Here is an 18,672-nt window from a genome sequence, read left to right on the forward strand (position 1 = left end):
CTAAGTGTGTGGCAGAGCCAGGTTTGGAAGGTGGACCTGTGCGGCTGCAGGGCTCATGCTCTTGACTGCACCTCAGTGGCCTGGTCGGGGGTGCTTACAACACAGCTCTGTTCAAGACGGGTCCCTTAAAGGCACTGGATGCGGGGCAGAGTACGTTTGAAGCTTCTGCTATGGTCGCTGTTGCACAGGGAAAGGCTGTCACTGTTGCGGTGGTTTTGTTTTTACCAGAGAGGGAGACAAACCCTCAGGGACTTAATCTTAGGAAGCAAACGGGGCTGCTGGAGGGGGAGGGCGTGGGGGGATGGGGTGATTGGGTGATGGACCTTAAGGAGGGCATGAGATGTGATGAGCACTGGGTGCTACATAAGACTGATGAATCACTGACCTCTGCCGCTGAAACCAATAATACATTATGTGTTAACTGACTTTAAATTAAAAAAATAAAAATTTAAAAAACCCAAATCAACAATGGTTTTGTTTTCCTCCAGGTGCACTTCTTAAAAGAGGGATGTGGAGACGACAATGTATGTAACAGCAACCTTAAACTAGAATATAAGTTTTGTACCCGAGAAGGAAATCAAGACAAGTTTTCTTACTTACCAGTGTAAGACTCACTCTGTCTCCCAAGCAAAAATGACTGGCTTTGCAGTGGGTTACTGAAAACGTACTGAGCTCTTTGTCGTTTTTGTTGTGTTTGTGTGTGTGTGTGTGTGTGTGTTACAGTCGGAAAGGTGTACCAGAACTAGTTCTGAAAGACCAGAAGGACATTGCTTTAGAAATAACAGTGACCAACGGCCCTTCCGATCCAAGGGCGCCCGCGAAGGACGGAGATGACGCTCACGAGGCCAAGCTCGTGGCAGCTTTTCCCGACACTCTCACTTACTCGGCGTACCGGGAACTGCGGGCCTTCCCCGTAAGCGGTCCCACGGCGGCGGGGGGCAGACGGCCGGCCTCGGGGGCCCGTGAGTGGCTGGTGATCTCGTGTTTTTCTGTTACAGGAGAAGCAGCTGAGTTGTGTTGCCAATCAGAACGGCTCGCAAGCGGACTGTGAGCTTGGAAATCCTTTCAAAAGAAATTCCAGTGTAGGTGATGCTTCCGCATACTGCGTCGTGCTGATTCATGCCGTCACAGGGTCGGCATGCTTGCTCTGTGTTAACGTCTGTTTCTGTTCTGCAGGTGACTTTTTATCTGATTTTAAGTACAACTGAGGTCACCTTTGACACCACAGATCTGGATATTAATATGCAGTTGGAAACGTAAGAATTACTTCCACCTTTCCATTCAGAATTATTTCATGAAAACACAGCCAGTCAATGAATTGGCTCTGCTCTGACTCATAAAAGAAGTGTAATTGTAATGAGAAAACTGTTAAAATGAAACCCTGTTGTTTCCTTTTCATTTTCAGAACAAGCAATCAAGATAATTTGGCTTCAATTACAGCTACAGCAAAAGTGGTTATTGAACTGCTTTTATCGGTCTCTGGGTAAGTGTTTGTGTTTAGCATAACAAATCAGTGTTTAAAAGAACCATTTACAATCCTCGCTAAAACTGGTGTTTTTTAATTTAACAGAGTTGCTAAACCTTCCCAGGTGTATTTTGGAGGTACAGTTGTTGGTGAGCAAGCTATGAAATCTGAAGATGAGGTGGGAAGTTTAATAGAGTATGAGTTCAGGGTAAGTTGCAGCGCTTGGTCTTTTATATATACCAAAAGTGAACATATACTATATCTGATAATATATGTAATATAATTTTAGTAAATGTGAATATGTAACTTTAATATGTAATATCAACATTAATAAATATTAATAAGCATGATAAATCCTCAGTTAAAAGCGAGTTCACCAATGTTTAAAGCACATACTGGCTTGCCGTAAAAATTTTGTCCTCCAGAACGGAGAACACAACTGTCATTCAACATGGACTTTGTTCAAAATCCAGTTCAGTTTGGTCATTTTCTTATTAGAGCGTTTTCATGTATAAGTGGTGCAGAGACAAAGGAATCCCCCCCGCCCCCCGCCCCGAGTCTGTCCGTGACACAGATCTCAAAGTAATTGATACCTGGCTTTAGAACGTGTTAGGATTTTCTTCTTCCATCGTGAGGTCCTGTCTCTTAGCGCGTGTGGTTCGTGTTCCCTCACGTTTGACAAGCCCGGCGCCCGTGAGGACACGCATGCTTGTTCTGAAGCATTTCTAAGCAAGAATCCCAGTGACTCTCAGCCCAGTTGGGTGAACATAAGCGCGTGGTGCAGAAGTGGCTCAAAACTCATCTGTGGGTTTGGGTCTGCATGGCTCAAGCATGCCGAGACAGCCCAGTGGCCACAGTGGAGGCGAAAGTCTGAGATGGCAAGAAGGGCCCACCCCTGACTCCAGCGGGGTGAGGGGCTGAGTCCCGCTCTGTGTGTCTCAGCATTGCAGACACAGCTGTGACAGGGAGCAGCGGCGGCAGCAGCGAGGAGGTGTCTCCGGGGCCCACGGCAGTCCCGCCTCGCGCACACACAGCTCACTCCGCATTTGGCTTCCGCTGCAGGAAGTTGCTGTGTTCCCGGCTCGGACTCCTGATTCACGGCCGTCATGAACGGTTTCACTCAGGCTCTCAGTTGCTCCCCAAGCGCCTCCTTCTAGTAGGAGACAGGGGCAGCTTGACTTCGGCATAAGGTGGAGCTTCCCCGGAGCAGGCTGCTGGCGCGCCGCCGTGGCCCAGACTCCTCTGCCGGGCAGGCCGATCACAGAGACTCACAGACCCCCGTGACCCTCCCAGAGCATGTTGAGAGCATGGCCTGTCTACGCTGCAGATTCTCTTGCACGCAGTAGTTCCTGGGTTAAAGGAGCAGTCGTTTCTCTTTTACCTTGCCTAGGCATGCATCTCTATTGTGGAGGCCCTATCTATCTGTAGTTTATTTTTGGAGCCTATACTTTCATTGGAGGATTATGCCAGATATTTCTTTTTTTTCCCCCCTTGGCCACAGGAGCTGCTACTTAATTTCCTATTGAGAGAATTACACTGAGATATAATACGTATTATTTCCTAACAGGTAATTAACTTGGGTAAACCTCTTAAAAACCTTGGCACAGCAACTTTGAATATCCAGTGGCCAAAAGAAATTAGCAACGGCAAATGGTTGCTTTATTTGGTGAAAGTAGAATCCAAAGGATTGGAAAACATAGCTTGTGAGCCACGAAGTGAAATAAACTTCCTGAACCTAAAGGTATGTTGATTTACCCTCTGTCTTCATAGCGTAAATAAGGGAAGCAGACTTTTGTGGGGAAAATCCTTACTTTCCTGAGGAAAGTGACATGGTGGTGTGCTGACTTCTTTGGTGTCACATTTTCTCTTATAGTTGAGTAACCAAGTCAGGCTGAGGATTTCTGCTGATTGGCTACCATTATGGCACATCAGTCAGGGTGATTCAGTGCTTGTTGAAGGAAATGACGTTTTCTGGAGTTTTAGGACCCAGTATGACCTATAAAGAGGACTGGGATGTGCTTCTGGGGTGGGCCAGTGTTCACTCCCAATACAACCAAACTCATTACAAAAGATACTGGCATTTTAGCAAGAGACCTTCAAAGCTTTCATTCTTATTTATTTTTTAAAAAGATTTATTTATTTGAGAGAGAGAGCAAGCACACGGAGGGAGAGGGGGAAGCAGATGCCCCACTGAGCAGGGAGCCCCATGTGGGCTCGATCCCAGGACCCTGGGACCATGACCTGAGCTGAAGGCAGACGCTTAACGAGGGAGCCACCCAGACGCCCACACTCTTAATCCTATCTTAAGGAAAATGCTATCTTAAAACTACTTACATGGGTTAGTTTTCAGGACTCTACTTTGAATAAGTCACATACTCATTCTTTTGCTTTTTTCCGTTTGTCGGTGTCGTTTATTTATTCAAGATGTGCTGACTTTTTACCACGCGTTAGTTACTGAGCTGGGTGCTAGGGATATAGGGATGGGATGTGATGCCTGATCTCGGGATGCTCAGTTTGGGGAGGAGACAGAAGAACAAAGAAAGCCCGCTTTCTCTTCACCTGAGTTTTAAAGTCAGAGTGGGAATAAACTACCTGAATCAATAAACTTGCAATGAGATGGGAACATTGGTGGATTTTACACTTAAATTGTTTCTGTGCCTTTGGTGACATGAGATGGGAAAATATTAATTGTTGGTTATGTGAATTTGGCATCATTTGCAAGGGAGTGCTGAGGTCTATGTAGTCGTGACCTTTACATTAAGTAGAACTATTTTGGATATAATTTCTTTTCAGGAGTCTCACAGCTCAAGAAGGAAACGGGAAATTGCTGAAAAACAGATAGATGAGAGCGGAAAATTTTCTTTATTTGCTGAAAGAAAATATCAGACTCTTGTAAGTATTTTTCAACAGCCGTGAGTATTGGGCAGACGGTGGCAGGATGCCCCTTACTGTTGGATTTTAACTACCACCCTTTTCTCCCCAGAACTGCAGCATGAACGTGAACTGCGTGAACATAAGCTGCCCGCTGCGAGGGCTGGACAGCAAGGCCTCCATCGTTCTGCGCTCGAGGTTATGGAATAGCACGTTTCTAGAGGTTCGGCTCTGCCTCGAGGCTGTCCCCTGGAAGTCAGTTCGCTATCTCTTAGGACCTTTCTCACTTCCTAAATGCATTTGCTAACTTTGTCTCCAAACAGGAATATTCCAAAATGAACTACTTGGACATTCTCACGCGGGCTTCCATTGATGTAGCTGCCACAGCCGAGAACATCAAGCTGCCAAACGCAGGCACTCAGGTGAGAGGTTGTTCCGCCTTCCCAGAGTTCAGAGCCGATCACTCCTTCTCCACCACACCCGCAGCCTGAGGACACGCTACCTTGGCAGTCCTCCCCCTCACAACCCTGTTACCCCCATTAAGGAGAAGTCCGATGATGCTCTAAGGGGCTTCCACTCCAAGCTGTATTTTAACAGAATCACTGGAAAAAGGAGAACATCTAGGATCGTCTAGTTCTGCAGTGCACATGGTAGATTTGAGAAAGAATGGGTGCACCTCCCACCTCTATAGAAACCCCAGGTCATAAACTATCCCCAGTGCTGTAGCCACTGCCGGAGTGTCCCCATGATGGTAACCACCACTTTATGGAGTAGCTCACGGCATGTGTGGCCAGCTGTAGTTATTAGAAACGATCTCTTTATATATATGAATCCAGAGTTGAATCTTACAAAATCGGTCCCTGGTTATGCCCCTTGGAACAAGCCCAAAATAAGTCCCTTCTCTTAGCCATGTCGCAACCTTTGGAGTAACTGAAGGAAACGGGCATGCCCCTTGGACAGGTCTCTCATTCTGTTCAGAGCAGAGCCTCCAGCTCTTCAGCTACCCATCAGGCCAGGCCGTCTCCTTCCTGGGCTGGCCCTGGTCCGGCAGTGTGACTCCTGGGCGGGCAGGGCGCGGATGTGTGATCTGCCTCGCTCGGCTCACCGTGAGGCCTTTACCTCCCAACACCGCGGCCCCACGCTGCTATCAGTCAGCCTAAAACTTGGTTTTTCGGTGTACACAGAAGATTGTATTTGTACTTCCAGCAGCTTCTGTTTTTGTGTTTCTGTTCTGCTGAAACTTCCAAGTGTTTTCAGCAGGATGTGTTGTCAAGCTATAGCTCCCATATCCCATCCTTGAGCAATTTTTAAAAATCTAAATGCATGCCTTTAAATATCTCCTGTTTTAGGTGGTTGGCTTGTGGTCTGTCGTTTCAGTTCACAAAGTAGTTCTGACTCTTGATCATTTGCCCTCTCTTAGCTTTCTATCCCTTTATCTTTTTCAAAGCTGAGAAGCACAGCTTCTATGTCCTCATCCAGGCAACTGAGAAAAGTACTGAACAGAACTGGGGGCAGTGGCTGTGGGGGCACACTGGGAAGGGTTCCTTGTGGGGGTCTGGAGCCCACAGGGGCTTGTGTCATGCTCTTGAGATACAATGCCTGCATGTCATGGACCAGAGTGTTTTGCAAAAGAGACTGAATGGAGAAAAAGACTGACGTACCGTTCTTCAGCTGATCTACTGATGTGCCAATGGAAGTTTTGGCTTCGGACCTTTGAGCCAGCTGAAAATGCAGTGAGCCTCCCTGAGCACTGGTTTCTGAATACAGTGATCCCTGGCTGTTAAAATCATTCATCCAAACCCAGAGATGTTTGTCTGGGGCAGATGCTAAACTGGGCAGGATGCTGGGACAAGGGTTATAAATCAGGACTGTCCCAGGCTCACCAGGACATCCGGTCACCCTGGCCTTAGATCATCTCTGCATGCTACTCCAGCTCACCTTCCTGCCTCTTACCAATAAGGCATCAGAAGAGACTATCAACTGAACAGAACCTCCCTGAGAAGCCCTTTTCTGCCCCTCTGACTGGAGGCGGCAGCCATAGCTTTCTGAAACTTGCAGCCAGTAACCTGGAGAATCACTGAGTTTTTAGAGCTGGGGAAAGAACACACAATTTAGAGGGAAGGGACAGACATTAATAATGCATTAATTATCTGTAGTCCTCTGAACCTCAGAATGACAAGGTAGATGTACTCATTTTCCAAAAAAGGAAGGAGGCACAGCAGGGGATGCCAGTGGGGTCCTGAATTGAAACCTGTAAACTGGTCTGGTTTCAGGGCTCCTATTCTTAACTCTGTAACACTTGCTTCCCATTAAGTCCCCAGATCTCAAATTCAGATGAGAAAACAACCCAAGAAAGGTCTCTCTCTCAGGGTCATAGGACTGGCGGGCATGTGGAGGGGAGACCAGACGTTGGACTCACAAGCCCTCATCAAGTGCTCTTGTTGGCTGGAAGATGATGGAACTGGGGTGTTGGTATCCAGTCTAGCGGCTGGGTCACAAATGAAAGTGAGCTTATCTTGGGCATTACGTGTAAGGGCTTGGAGAACTCAGGCATGCTAATGGGAATTGGGATCTCTGCTGTGATCCTCCTTGGTTTAATAATTGGTGGATACATGAATGGATTAATGTCTTGTATCTAGAGTGCATTTGTCTTGAAAACAAATGTTTTCTTGCCTCTAGTCTTCTGGTACCTCTTCTGTTGACTCTGATTTCTGAGTGACAACAGCTCCGATGTCCTATATACAGGTTTCTTTAGTATTTTAGAGTGTACTTTTTCTGGGCCTAAAGATTTAAGTTTAATTCATGTGTTAGGATGCTTTCCTTTTTTATTCCCTCACTTATTGTGGGTTTCAGTTTTATCTTTATCTTGGTTCATCTGTTGCATTTTCCAGCCCGAAGATCATTTTTCTTTGAAGATAGAAGCAGAGGAGGTGGGGTAATTCAGTCTTGTCTTTTGGTCTTCATATTAAAACTGCTTGCTTTTATTCTAATCCTGGCTTTAAAAAGGAAGGAAAAAACCCTTTTAGTTTCCTTATAACCCAACCAATTTTAAGAGTTTTGTGTTCACTTCTCGATACACTTTCAACACCTGTTAGAACAAAGTCTGAGAGAGCTGGTCACATAACTGAACCAGATAAAATGGTTACATTTTAGCATCCATGAAATCCATCCAGTTTACAAGCACTTATTAAGGACACAGTGTCTGCCTTCCCTGCACAAATGCTAGAGAAACCAAAGTTCGGTAAGATACGCCATGTGAACTGTTAAGAATTTCATGGTCCATGTGAACCAGGAGATAATTGTTGAATTGAGCCGAGGAAGGGATTGTTATTGGTTCTATTTCTATATCCCCCACTTCATTCCTAAGGAAGTTGGAAAAGAGTATCTGCTTTCTGGCTGTCAGAGATAAAAGAAAATATGGTACGTAAAAGGCACATCATTCTTCAGGGCAATGTGATTTTCTTCTTTCGGCTCTAAATTTGGAGAATTTCAGATACGGATCCTTTTACAAGATGGGTTTCTGATACGAGGAACGCTCACTAAGGGAATGAGGTCTTTAATAGAGTTTTCTGAAAGCTATGAAAATACCTTCATGGAGTGATTTCTCTTACTGATGTTCAGTAAGAATAGAGGGTATGACGTTACAGAGTGATTCAGGCAAACGATTTTGGCAGTGAGCAAGTGAATGAGGTCTAAGCACTGCTCGCTCATGATGGAACTGACTGTGTAGCAGAGCTTCAGCCCCATTTCCCCTTCATGGGCACATGATGGATGAAGTGCATGTGCATAGGTCATCCCTATGGAAATGCCTAGATTTTAAAGAACTCCCCCCGCCCCCAAAAATTCTTTTTGGAGTTTGAGTAATTTCTACTCACCTCAACCTGTCACTGTCCTCTTTGATGCCTAGTGAGTTATTCTATGGTTTCTAAAAGGCTCCCAAATCTGGTTTGAATGGTAGCCAGACTTGGGGCTAGATTTTGCAGCTGGATTTCTACATACACCACCCCCCCCACCACGAAATCAGAAAGTTACCTGTTCAGCTCTCATTCTGTTGGATTACTGCCATTTATAGGAGTGGTTTCCTCTATTATCAGCCATTTAAAAGGCTCTGGTACACAGTCTGATTATAAGGTTGATTCCCCTGCCATGGACCACTCTCCACTTCCAGGTTTATCAGAGCTTATTCTTAAAAATGAGGATGGCCCGGGCGCTTGAGTGGCTCAGCCGTTAAGCCTCTGCCTCCAGCTCAGGTCATGATCCCAGGGTCCTGAGATCGAGCCCCGCGTCGGGCTCCCTGCTCAGCGGGAAGCTTGCTTCTCCCTCTCCCACTCCCTCTGCTTGTGTTCCCTCTCTCTCTGTGTCTCTGTCAAATAAATAAAATCTTTAAAAAAAAAAATGAGGATGGCCCTTCCAGGTTGTCACCTTACCCCCAAGGACGTACTGTATGCTTCCCTCTGCAAGATAGGGAAGCAAAGTTAAGTGATACAGAACAGGCTCATTAGTTGTTTTGTTTTGGCTCAGAGTAGGCAAGCTTACTGGTCACATCAAGTGCACTATTTTATCCCTGGTCTTTCACCATTCTTCTCACTACCTGAATGCCCCTGTGCTAGACCCAGTAACCTCAAGAAAGCGTTTTTCTAGCTTAAAGCTGGGGTGATGGGCGCCTGGGTGGCTCAGATGGTTAAGCGTCTGCCTTCGGCTCAGGTCATGATCCCAGGGTCCTGGGATCGAGTCCCGCATCGGGCTCTCTGCTCCTTGGGAGCCTGCTTCTCCCTCTGCCTCTCTCTCTCTCTGTCTCTCATGAATAAATAAATAAAAATCTTAAAAAAAAAAAAAAAAGCTGGGGTGACTGTTGGGGGGAGAGAGGCAAGGGGAAATGAGCCATGGGGCACCCCCCCCCAGGGTGGGGCTGGCTGACAGTTTGAGTGAGACCTCACTGAGAGCATAACAGGAAACATAATAGCTGATAAAGGGGTTAGAGTCGGTATAGCAGGCTGAAAATTGACTTCTTTGCTCTTAAATGTTCCAAGAAACGCAGTTCTCTTGCTTTAAAGTATATTCTGAAGACAGATGAGGTTGATAAGCTGTTTTCTAGTATAAGTAGAAAGGGAAGTATTTTAGTGAAAACTTTTTTTTTTTTTTAATCGAAGCACAATGTAGACAGACATGGAAGCATTTTTAGGCAGCATCCGGGGTTCAATACTAATAGTACTTGACTGAAAACACTTCTCAGAACTTAAAGACTCGTACTTTTTGTTGACCCTTCACTTTACATTTTCTTAAGTCAGAAATATCAAAAACTTCAAACTGGAAGCTCTCTAATCTGTTTACGAAATCATACTCCTAGCAATCACGAAGTCTTTTACAAGCTGTGAAAAATAGTCTCCTGGCATCACGGAAATCCACTTGAGAGTCCTAAACCCACAGAACCAAGTTGTTGCAAACTGCCAGAAGCAACTTTTTAGATTTCTGAATAAACACTACTTCTGTTTAATTGGTATTTCCCAACTACCAAATGTCTAGAGCTTAGGCTTCTCATCAGCTGCTGCTTACAGCTCGAAGCCACCTCTGAAGGGGTCTACTTGGTCCAAATACACTGTCGAAGAACACGCTCCAGGCCATTTCAGGAAATTCTGCTGTGCATGAGGGTCTTGACATCCTAAGGAAAAGTTAAAACAGTATCAGCAATGCAACTCCATCCTTATTTTTATATTTCACAACATCTTTAAATCCAAGTAAGGAATATAGGCTAATTGTACATAAAATGGCCCTTTTATTTCCATACTAAAAACAAAAGGGGAAGGTGATCGTTCTCAACAAGATACCTGGTTATATGGATGAAACAAGATGTGCATTGATGATTGTTGAAACTTGATGATGAAAAAAAGAATGCTTTATTATACAATTTCCTCTACTTTGATTCAATACAAAAGTTTTTAAAAGATGAGTTATCCAAAAAATAACTGTCAAAACGCAGTCCAGCATTTTCCAGGTTCTGGGAAAAGATCTCACATCAAAAAGGCATCTCATTCATCCATAGGCTGCATTGTTCAAAATGCGTCTGGAAGCAGAATTAGAACTATAAACTCCTGGTATTCTCACGCTCCCTTACAATGGTGCTTTCTTTTATGCCCTATAGATTCGTGTGACTGTGTTTCCCTCAAAGACCATAGCTCAGTATTCAGGAGTACCTTGGTGGATCATCTTAGTGGCTATACTCGCTGGGATTTTGATGCTTGCTCTCTTAGTGTTTTTACTATGGAAGGTAAGTCCTATTTGGCATTTGAGTTCTAATGACCTAAACTTTATTTCATGTTTTTTAAAAGAGTGAATTTACAGTGATAGTCTGTACATTCCTTTGGAATGCTTCCCTTTTCCCAGCATTTTATTATGAAACTTTGCCAATGGAGCAAACTTGAGAATTTTACAATGAACAACTGTATATCTACCTAGTACCTGATATTTAAAAGTATATTAGTTCTATATTATAAGGAGTTTCTTAAATAAATTTAGGTGCTTTTCACATAATTTAGCATGTTTGGCAAATAACTTAAAAAATGTTAATACTTTAGCAATTTCTTCATCTAAAATTCTGAATCTAAGCCAAATTGTTGGATATCACATTAATCTGAACCTGTATCCCTGTTAATTTCAACTTCTATAAAGAAATGTTCGTGGTAGCCACTGGGGCTTGTGACAGTTGCAGCTAGATTAGGAATAGAAAAGCATGAAATTAATAACTGCATTGCAAGGGATCCTCATTGCCTCTATCAAACATGAGGAAGATCTGGGTTTAATATGATGTTCTTCATTAGAATTTGGTCCTGCAAATAAAATTAGTATCTTCTCCTTGATTTCTGCCAGTAAACAGTCTACATTATAAAAATGTGTGTAATGAGATGGATACATACTTTTGTTGCCAAAGATTATGACCTGTAGAGTTTGGATTATTCTCAGTGACCAATGGAGGTTCACAGTCCCTTATCGACAATTACAAATTGCAAGATACTCTGAAAGCTGAAAGTTCATAATGACTTATTTGCCAGCAAAACTTGACAACATGTGAAGAGAAGCTATTTATATTCTTATCCTTTATTTAATGGTTCTGCTGTGAAACTAATAATGTTTTGATTAGAGTGGCATTATGTATGCAACATACTACTTTTCTAAAATGCCAAAATTCTAGATTTCCAAACCTGTCTGGTCCAGTGGATTTTGGATTAAATGCTTATGAACCTCTACCAACAGTCTCTAGGATCAAACCATCTTTATCCTTTCCCTTGGATCCAAGAGTATAATTGACAAGGATTCAGGATATTGTCACTTTCAAATATTGGACATTTCTTTTTTGTGTTATTCTTCCAAGTAACTTCCTTTTGCCAGTTTGAGATAATTTTCTGGTGTCCTCCAAATGTGTGATTTGGAGCTTGGTGACTGCTCATGCCAAGACTCCTCCCTGCACTGGATATTAGCCAGTCCTACCTCTGAGGTTCACTTCAGGCAGTAGGTTTCTCTGGTCAGCACAGCCAGCCATAGGAGATGCTTGGTAAATTATTTTGGTATCAAAAACTCAATCTGAAGTTTGATATTTGAGGATGGGCTTTGTGTGTGCTTTCTGGAGGAGGTCACAAGGACAGTCTTTTTCAGAGCAGGTCTTACTGGTAATCTCTAATGAGGGTGAGTCATAGCAGTGGGTTAAGAAACCCAAGCTCTATAATTTTAGGCAAATCATTTCATCTCCCTGAGGCACTGGTTTACTTTAGCTCTTTAGTTAAGTGGCTTGGACTATGATCTCAGGGGTTGTTTGTAGCTCTAAAGTATCCAGAACTCGTAAGTGAACTCTAAAGTAATCAGACAACCTCTATAACCCCTACATGAAGACCATTTTTATTACTTTGATATTCTTTCTGAAAATGGACTACTTGTTTCATGTATTAAAATCATAGAACTTAAGGGCCAGAAAGGACTGGAGTTCAGTGGCCTTTAAAATTGGGTTTTGCCTACCCACATAGGTACCAAGATTAAGCTATGGTGCAGCTAGAGCCAATATCCCCACTTCAACGAGAGTCGTTCTGATGTTGTTTGCGTTAAATACCAGGATATTGCATAGGGTTTTGTTTAGAGGTAAAGAGAAAAATCCTTCAGGCTGGTCCAGTCACCTTCATTTTGCCAACAAGGATGCTCATGCCTGTGGATATTAAGAATGTTGCCAAGCTAGAAGCAGGACCAGGACTCTTGGTTCCTGGTTCATTCCTTCACCTAACCCTATTTATCAGTATGTGTTACTGAAAGTTGGCTGGGTATGTTCACTGTGTATTAAATGGAGGGAGTCACAAGTAGATATCAAGATGAAGGGTTTGGATCAGTGCTGCCCAGTAAAACTTTGTGATAATGGAGATTTTCTGAAGCTGCACTATCCAGTGAGACACAGGTGGCTACTGAGCATTTGGAATGTGGCTGTTGCAACTAAGGTATTTTTAAATTTGAATACCCACATGTAGTTAGTAGTTACCATACTGTACAAAACAGATCTAGATTTTTACCTTAATGAGTTGCCAGACTAGGAAACAGAATTTTCCAGGAGGGCAGATTGATTTTACCAAGCTATATTTCAAAGGGCAGTTCCACAGCCTTACGAACAAGTAAATAGAAAAAGTCCTCCCTCTTTGGATGAAGGAAATTATAGTAAAAAGTGGAATTACACCTCTGTGTTGATTTAGAGTGACCTAACCTGAGGAGCATAAGTTCCTACCACTTAAGGGTTACCTGGTGGTTCAGAATTTGGGAAAACTACAGCAATCATTCTTTCATGATGGTGTATTCGAATTTATATTTGCCCACAAATCCAAAGGCCTCAACTAGATGGTGGTAGCTATATAAAACTTACTGTGAAAGATAGAAAAATGCAGTATCTATTTTATTTGGATTTGTGCTAAATCTTAGCAAACTTCTTTGTCACAGAAAAACTGCAGAAGTCAAACTTTTGCCTATTTTAGAGTTCATATTCTCCTGCATGAAGAAACCATCCAAAGCTTCAGTCAGATGGGTATATGATTTTCCTTTTAGGATTTTTTTTGTCCTCAGGATTTCGGTTACAGATAGAAAAATCAATTAGCTGATTAACGTCATCCATATAAGTATTTGGCCAGAGACCCATGGTAGTCAGGTTGGTTTGGTTGCCGTCACAGTATGACATAGTGTGGTGGCTGTTCAATTCTGGTTGATCCATAAGTGGTCTCTCTTAACAAGCTATAACTAGAAAACAGGTTACAATCTAAGATTTTTCTTTTGTTTAGCTCTTATACACAAAACTGTAAAACTGACTAAATACCTTGCTTCCTTATAGTGTGGTTTCTTCAAGAGAAATAAGAAAGATCATTATGATGCCACCTATCACAAGGCTGAGATCCATGCTCAGCCGTCTGATAAAGAGAGGCTTACTTCTGATGCCTAGTATTGATCTGCTTCTGTAATTGGTAATTGATCAATGTTTTTAATTGCTAGCTGTGGGACCTGCTAGGCTTGTGGTGGCTAACGTTAAGAGCAACAGCTTGCTGTGTGTGTCCCATTAACAGATGTTTCCAAATGTCCACACTGGCTTGCCTTGCTTGGATTTATTTTATTTCACTTGAAAGCTCAGTTTTGTTTTGTTTTTTAAGAAATGCACAAAAAATCTTTTGTTGCAGGTGAGTTATTTTTGTGTTGTTAAATATCACCCACAGCAAGGAAGATGATTGGAATCGTTGTACACATAAAAAGAGGCATTAGACCTCCCTAGTAGCCCAGTTTGCTAGGCTGTTGTCAATCCCAGAATATAGCATCCCACTTGGAATTTCAAAGATGAATAAGAAATCATTGCAGATTTCTTGTCCACTTTGGGATTTCCCACAGATAGAAGCTTGTGTTGACTGCCTAATTAACCTGTTGCATGTTGGAAACATTGTGTTTCTCTTGATGGAAGGCTTTCTCACTGTCCTTTTTGATCTTGCTATAAAGTGATGGGGGAAGGCTTGGAATGCTTTTGTTGCTCAGTAATTGTTTATGCTAGCTAAGCATGCAACTTCCTTTTCCTGTATATCTACTACAGGTCAAAAACCATTACAACAAACTATCACTGTTGACCTGGTGGACATGAGGGCCAATTTCAGAAAATGGTTCTTTACCAAAGTGACCTTCATTATACAAAATTCTAATATAAAAATGCCCTGGACAGTTACGGTTTCAAATATGTTGTAATGGAGTTTGACCTTGTTTCATGTTCCTAGAGATTTTACTCAACTTTGGGTCTCGGTTGATTTTTAAGTTCGTGTTTTGCTTCTCTAGTTTGTAAATCCATGGAAACAGGAATTGGTGGTAATTCCTTTTTCGATTTCTGTGGGCACAAGAGGATGGAATTACTCCTGTAACCCCTTTCCATGGCACTGTCACGATGAATCCCAGCCTTTCCACTTCAGTCCTACATACCACCCTTGATTTCCTTTTTTTTAATGAAGAGCCACATTTTGTAATAGTATTTTGGCTTTTTTGCACAAAATAAAGGAGTCCATGTGGAAATGGCCTTAGAACAAAACTTCTTGGTCCATTTTTCCTAATGATTTAGTGATGACTGAATCTAATTTCACTTTGCCCCATGCCATTTTTATAACCTCATTCAACATAAATGTTCTGTTCCTGTTAAACGATACACATTGACCATTCCAAGTATCTTCCTCATCCTCCTCCTGGCTGCATTTTTAAATCAAAAACACATATTTTCCATGAAACATATATTTTATTCATTTAAAAAATTCAGTTTGATTAAAAAATTTCCTGATATGTTCTCAATAAAAATCTACTTTGGATCAGATTGAATATTTTTAAAAAATGAATAAAATATACATTAATAATTTAAGTGTAAATGTCTTCTGCAAAAGAAAATATGAGGGTTGCTCTGAAATTCAATGGGATACTTTCCTCAAGTTCTTTGCAGTACATGATTGATTTTATTATAGGACATAGTTGCTATGTGATTTATTAATGAAACAGCTTAATAATTTGGAAGCACAACAGGAAATCCAGGCAGTGTAAATTGCCTTGTAGCTAATGAGAGATGTGTACTTAGCCTCAGGGGACAGAAGATTCTTAAACTGACTCGTTTGAACACTGGCATATTCAAATAGTAATTGGCAAAATATTTGTGATTTGATTCCATTTTGTTAGTGGAAGAGAGGCATGATGAAATGATCTTTAGTTTGTGGCCTTTAAAAAGATTGTTCTTTAAATTAAAATTAATAATCTGAAAATGAGATCTTTTTAATATAGTGTTGTGATTATAAAAAAATGGAAGCACTGTTCCATAACTGAAATTGTTAGTAAAGAGCTAGCTTACTACATTGTTACAAAATGTAAAGATAGGATGGAAAAACAGACTTTTCTAGTTTCACAGCTGTCTTCTCTTTTGTTTATCCCCACTGGCTGTTGTGTCTTTTCAACCTACTAGTTCCTTCTTCATAGAAACCATGTGTTTTGTTTTTTTTTTTCCTTCATCCAAAGGTAGGCATAGCTGAACAGAAAGCTTAGACGTTCCCATTTTGTGCACTTGCTTTTCTTGCAGTACTTAATTTGTTTCTGCTTCTCTCTCCCCTTGGTCAGTGCGGATTCTTTAAACGCTCTAGGTACGACGATAGCGTTCCCCGCTACCATGCTGTGAGGATCCGGAAGGAAGAGCGGGAGATCAAAGATGAAAAATACATCGATAACCTTGAAAAAAAACAGTGGATCACAAGGTGGAATGAAAATGAAAGCTACTCTTAAAAGGGGCCCAGAAAAGCTTCACAGTACCCAAACTGCTTTCCCCCCACTAACTCAGAAATCTAAGTGGACTGACAAGCCTGCTCCATACCTGAATATTACTTTCAGACAGACTACGCACGGTCCGAACTTACAGCTTTCACCGTGGATGCTGTCGTGTAGCCTGAGGCTCCCTGGGCTTGCACAGCCGCATTTAAGACTGTTGGAGTGGAGTTTGCTTTAACTGCCTTCATTTAACTTTCCGGGTTGCCTTTGTTTTCGGTGTGGCTGCTTGGCATGTGCCAGGGCCGGCCGTCCTCAGTGGCTCAGCCTCTGCACCCCTTCTTCCCCTAGGCCCGGGCCGTCGGGGTGGCTGCATTTCAATGCCGAGTGCTCTCTGAAGTGAAATGTGCAATAGGGGATGTGGCCATCCTGCCGTCTTTTCCCAGACGTGTGAATCCTCCTCACACCACACAACATCCTGGTCTCACCCTTCCCGTTCACTAAAACACACGGCTGCAACAGACTTGAATGCTAGGTATACTTACTTGTATATGGTATTTATTTTTTTCTTTTTTACAAACCATTTTGTTACTGACAGGCCAAAGATTCTCCAGTTTACCCTTCCAGTTGGATTAAACAATCAGAATGTGGTTTGAATTTAGTGCACACACACACACAAATCCTTTATAAGTTATTACATCTCCCTTCATGACAGCCCTCACCCCGTTTCTCCAGACCCGGACTGTTTCAGAAATAGGATTTAACTGTAAGATGTTTAATTCTTATCAGACAGTGCATATTTTTGAGTGAGATCTGCATATTTTGTGCTGTAACTTTCAGGATCTCTCAGAAATGAGGGGTTGGTTTGTTGAACTTTGGCACAGTGTAGGCCCTGCTGCAAATACTGAAAGAAAGGGCTGGTGCCTACGGTGGGTCCAAATGGATCCAGCGTGAGACTACTGAGTATCTGATACCAGAAGTCAGAACATCATGGCTTTTACGTTTTTAAATGTTACTGGAATCATTTAATCAGTGAGTCAGTGTTCTGGTTTTTGCTTTGTTTCCTCCTACGCTATATTCCCCAAAATTACTTTGGGACTGCGCTACCATTTTAAATGTAAAAATTAAGTGGCAGAGGAGGAAAACATTTCTACACATTCAAGAGACATTGAATAGATAGGAAATCTGAATTTTTAAAAATTTACTTCAAAATGTTATATGGGGCATAACAGCAAACAGGTGCTAATTTGTTTGGATCTAGTATAAGCAGCATCTCAATCTTTCAGGACAAAATACAGCTGTATGCTTGGTTTGTTTTCTTTCCAGAAATCGTATGCCCTTAAGATACTAAGGACATTATTCTCATTGTACCTTGGAATTTTCATTCACAAAGATAGTTTTAGAAACAATACTTTGTTTACAAAAATGTCTCTAAGACAGGTCATACCAGTGTTGACATCTCCGTTTCTTGCTTAGGTAGGTAACTTGTAACCGAATGCACAGGCTTTATGGGTTGCCAAGCAGCTGATATTTTGAAAGTGTGTATAGACCTTTGTTGTTAAAAAAAAAAAAAAAAAAAGTCCTAAAAGGGAGGGAGGAGGTGGAGGGCTGGTTCAACAACAAAGAATGTAATGGTGTTTGTTAAAAACGTCATCTCAAGTCAAGTCACTGGTCTGTTTGCATTTGATACATTTTAATACTAACTAGCACTGTAAAATTATGATTAGAAAATACCTGTGGATATTTGTATAAAAGTGTGAAATAAATTTTTTTATGAAAGTGTTCATTGCTTAGTAACACAACATATGTGAAACAAACTCTAAAATTATAAAAAACCTGAATTGCTTTTTTTATTTTATGGAGCCAAACTCAAGTTTTTGGTATTTTCTGTGATTGAGGGTTCTTTTTTTTCCCCTTTGGGCTCTATTACAGTTGATGTCAAAAGAAAATGATCTTAAAGATGGTTTTATACGTACAAACTGGGAGATGTCATTTAGCAATGATACCATGGCGTGAAGAGTAACAGTTCTTATGGCAAAGTTGCTTTCTTCTGAGAAGATATTTTGGATGTGAGCGCAGTTCGGCTGTGACATTATTGATCGCCAAAGACTGATTTGGCAGAACTGACTGGCCTGAAAATATTTTCTTCACCAAAGGATTTTGTTTAGATTTAAGCAATTTTATGAGCTTTCTCTAGCTGGATTATCACAATCTAATAACTGAAAATAAGGCATGTATATAGAGCTCAGATAATATAGCATGCCCTATCTTGAATAAATTTCCAATGCAAAATGTCTTATCTGTCTAGTAACTTAAGTAACGGTTTTCTACTATACTTGGTCTTATATAGTGAATCCTAGTCTTCTTAGTTTTTTGAAAATCAGACTGGTTTTGCCACCCAAAGAAATGTGATGGGTATTTTAATGACAGACCAGTGTGAATGAACTTTTATTCACAGTCCCATGGACCTACCCAGATTAAGGACTAGAATATGTAACCACCATAATCGTTCAAAGTGTCTTGGCTAGGGCATACATGACCTGTGCTGGACGTCATGGCAATGG

General features: G+C 41.8%; 1 protein-coding gene across 4 annotated transcripts in view; it reads left to right on the plus strand.

Moving 5' to 3' along the window:
• Positions 1 to 18,402, plus strand: part of ITGA6 (integrin subunit alpha 6) — a 75,418-nt gene extending 57,016 nt beyond the window's left edge. For 3 of the 4 annotated variants that reach the window (XM_045868619.3, XM_045868616.3, XM_045868618.3), the window contains 12 exons: positions 489 to 604; positions 724 to 913; positions 999 to 1,082; positions 1,177 to 1,256; positions 1,406 to 1,483; positions 1,571 to 1,673; positions 3,033 to 3,206; positions 4,259 to 4,357; positions 4,449 to 4,559; positions 4,660 to 4,758; positions 10,476 to 10,601; positions 15,968 to 18,402. In XM_045868619.3, the coding sequence (XP_045724575.1) occupies positions 489 to 604; positions 724 to 913; positions 999 to 1,082; positions 1,177 to 1,256; positions 1,406 to 1,483; positions 1,571 to 1,673; positions 3,033 to 3,206; positions 4,259 to 4,357; positions 4,449 to 4,559; positions 4,660 to 4,758; positions 10,476 to 10,601; positions 15,968 to 16,129 (1,422 nt within the window). In that variant the 3' untranslated portion in view covers positions 16,130 to 18,402. Of the gene's footprint in view, positions 1 to 488; positions 605 to 723; positions 914 to 998; positions 1,083 to 1,176; positions 1,257 to 1,405; positions 1,484 to 1,570; positions 1,674 to 3,032; positions 3,207 to 4,258; positions 4,358 to 4,448; positions 4,560 to 4,659; positions 4,759 to 10,475; positions 10,602 to 13,682; positions 13,813 to 15,967 lie in introns of all 4 variants that reach the window. The other variant, XM_045868617.3, reaches the window with a different exon arrangement.
• Positions 18,403 to 18,672: the final 270 nt, after the last annotated feature.

The sequence above is a fragment of the Mirounga angustirostris genome, unplaced genomic scaffold (genome assembly GCF_029215605.1).
Source record: "Mirounga angustirostris isolate CCGP_5_RB_7025 unplaced genomic scaffold, mMirAng1.0.hap1 SCAF_3, whole genome shotgun sequence".
NCBI lineage: Eukaryota > Metazoa > Chordata > Mammalia > Carnivora > Phocidae > Mirounga > Mirounga angustirostris.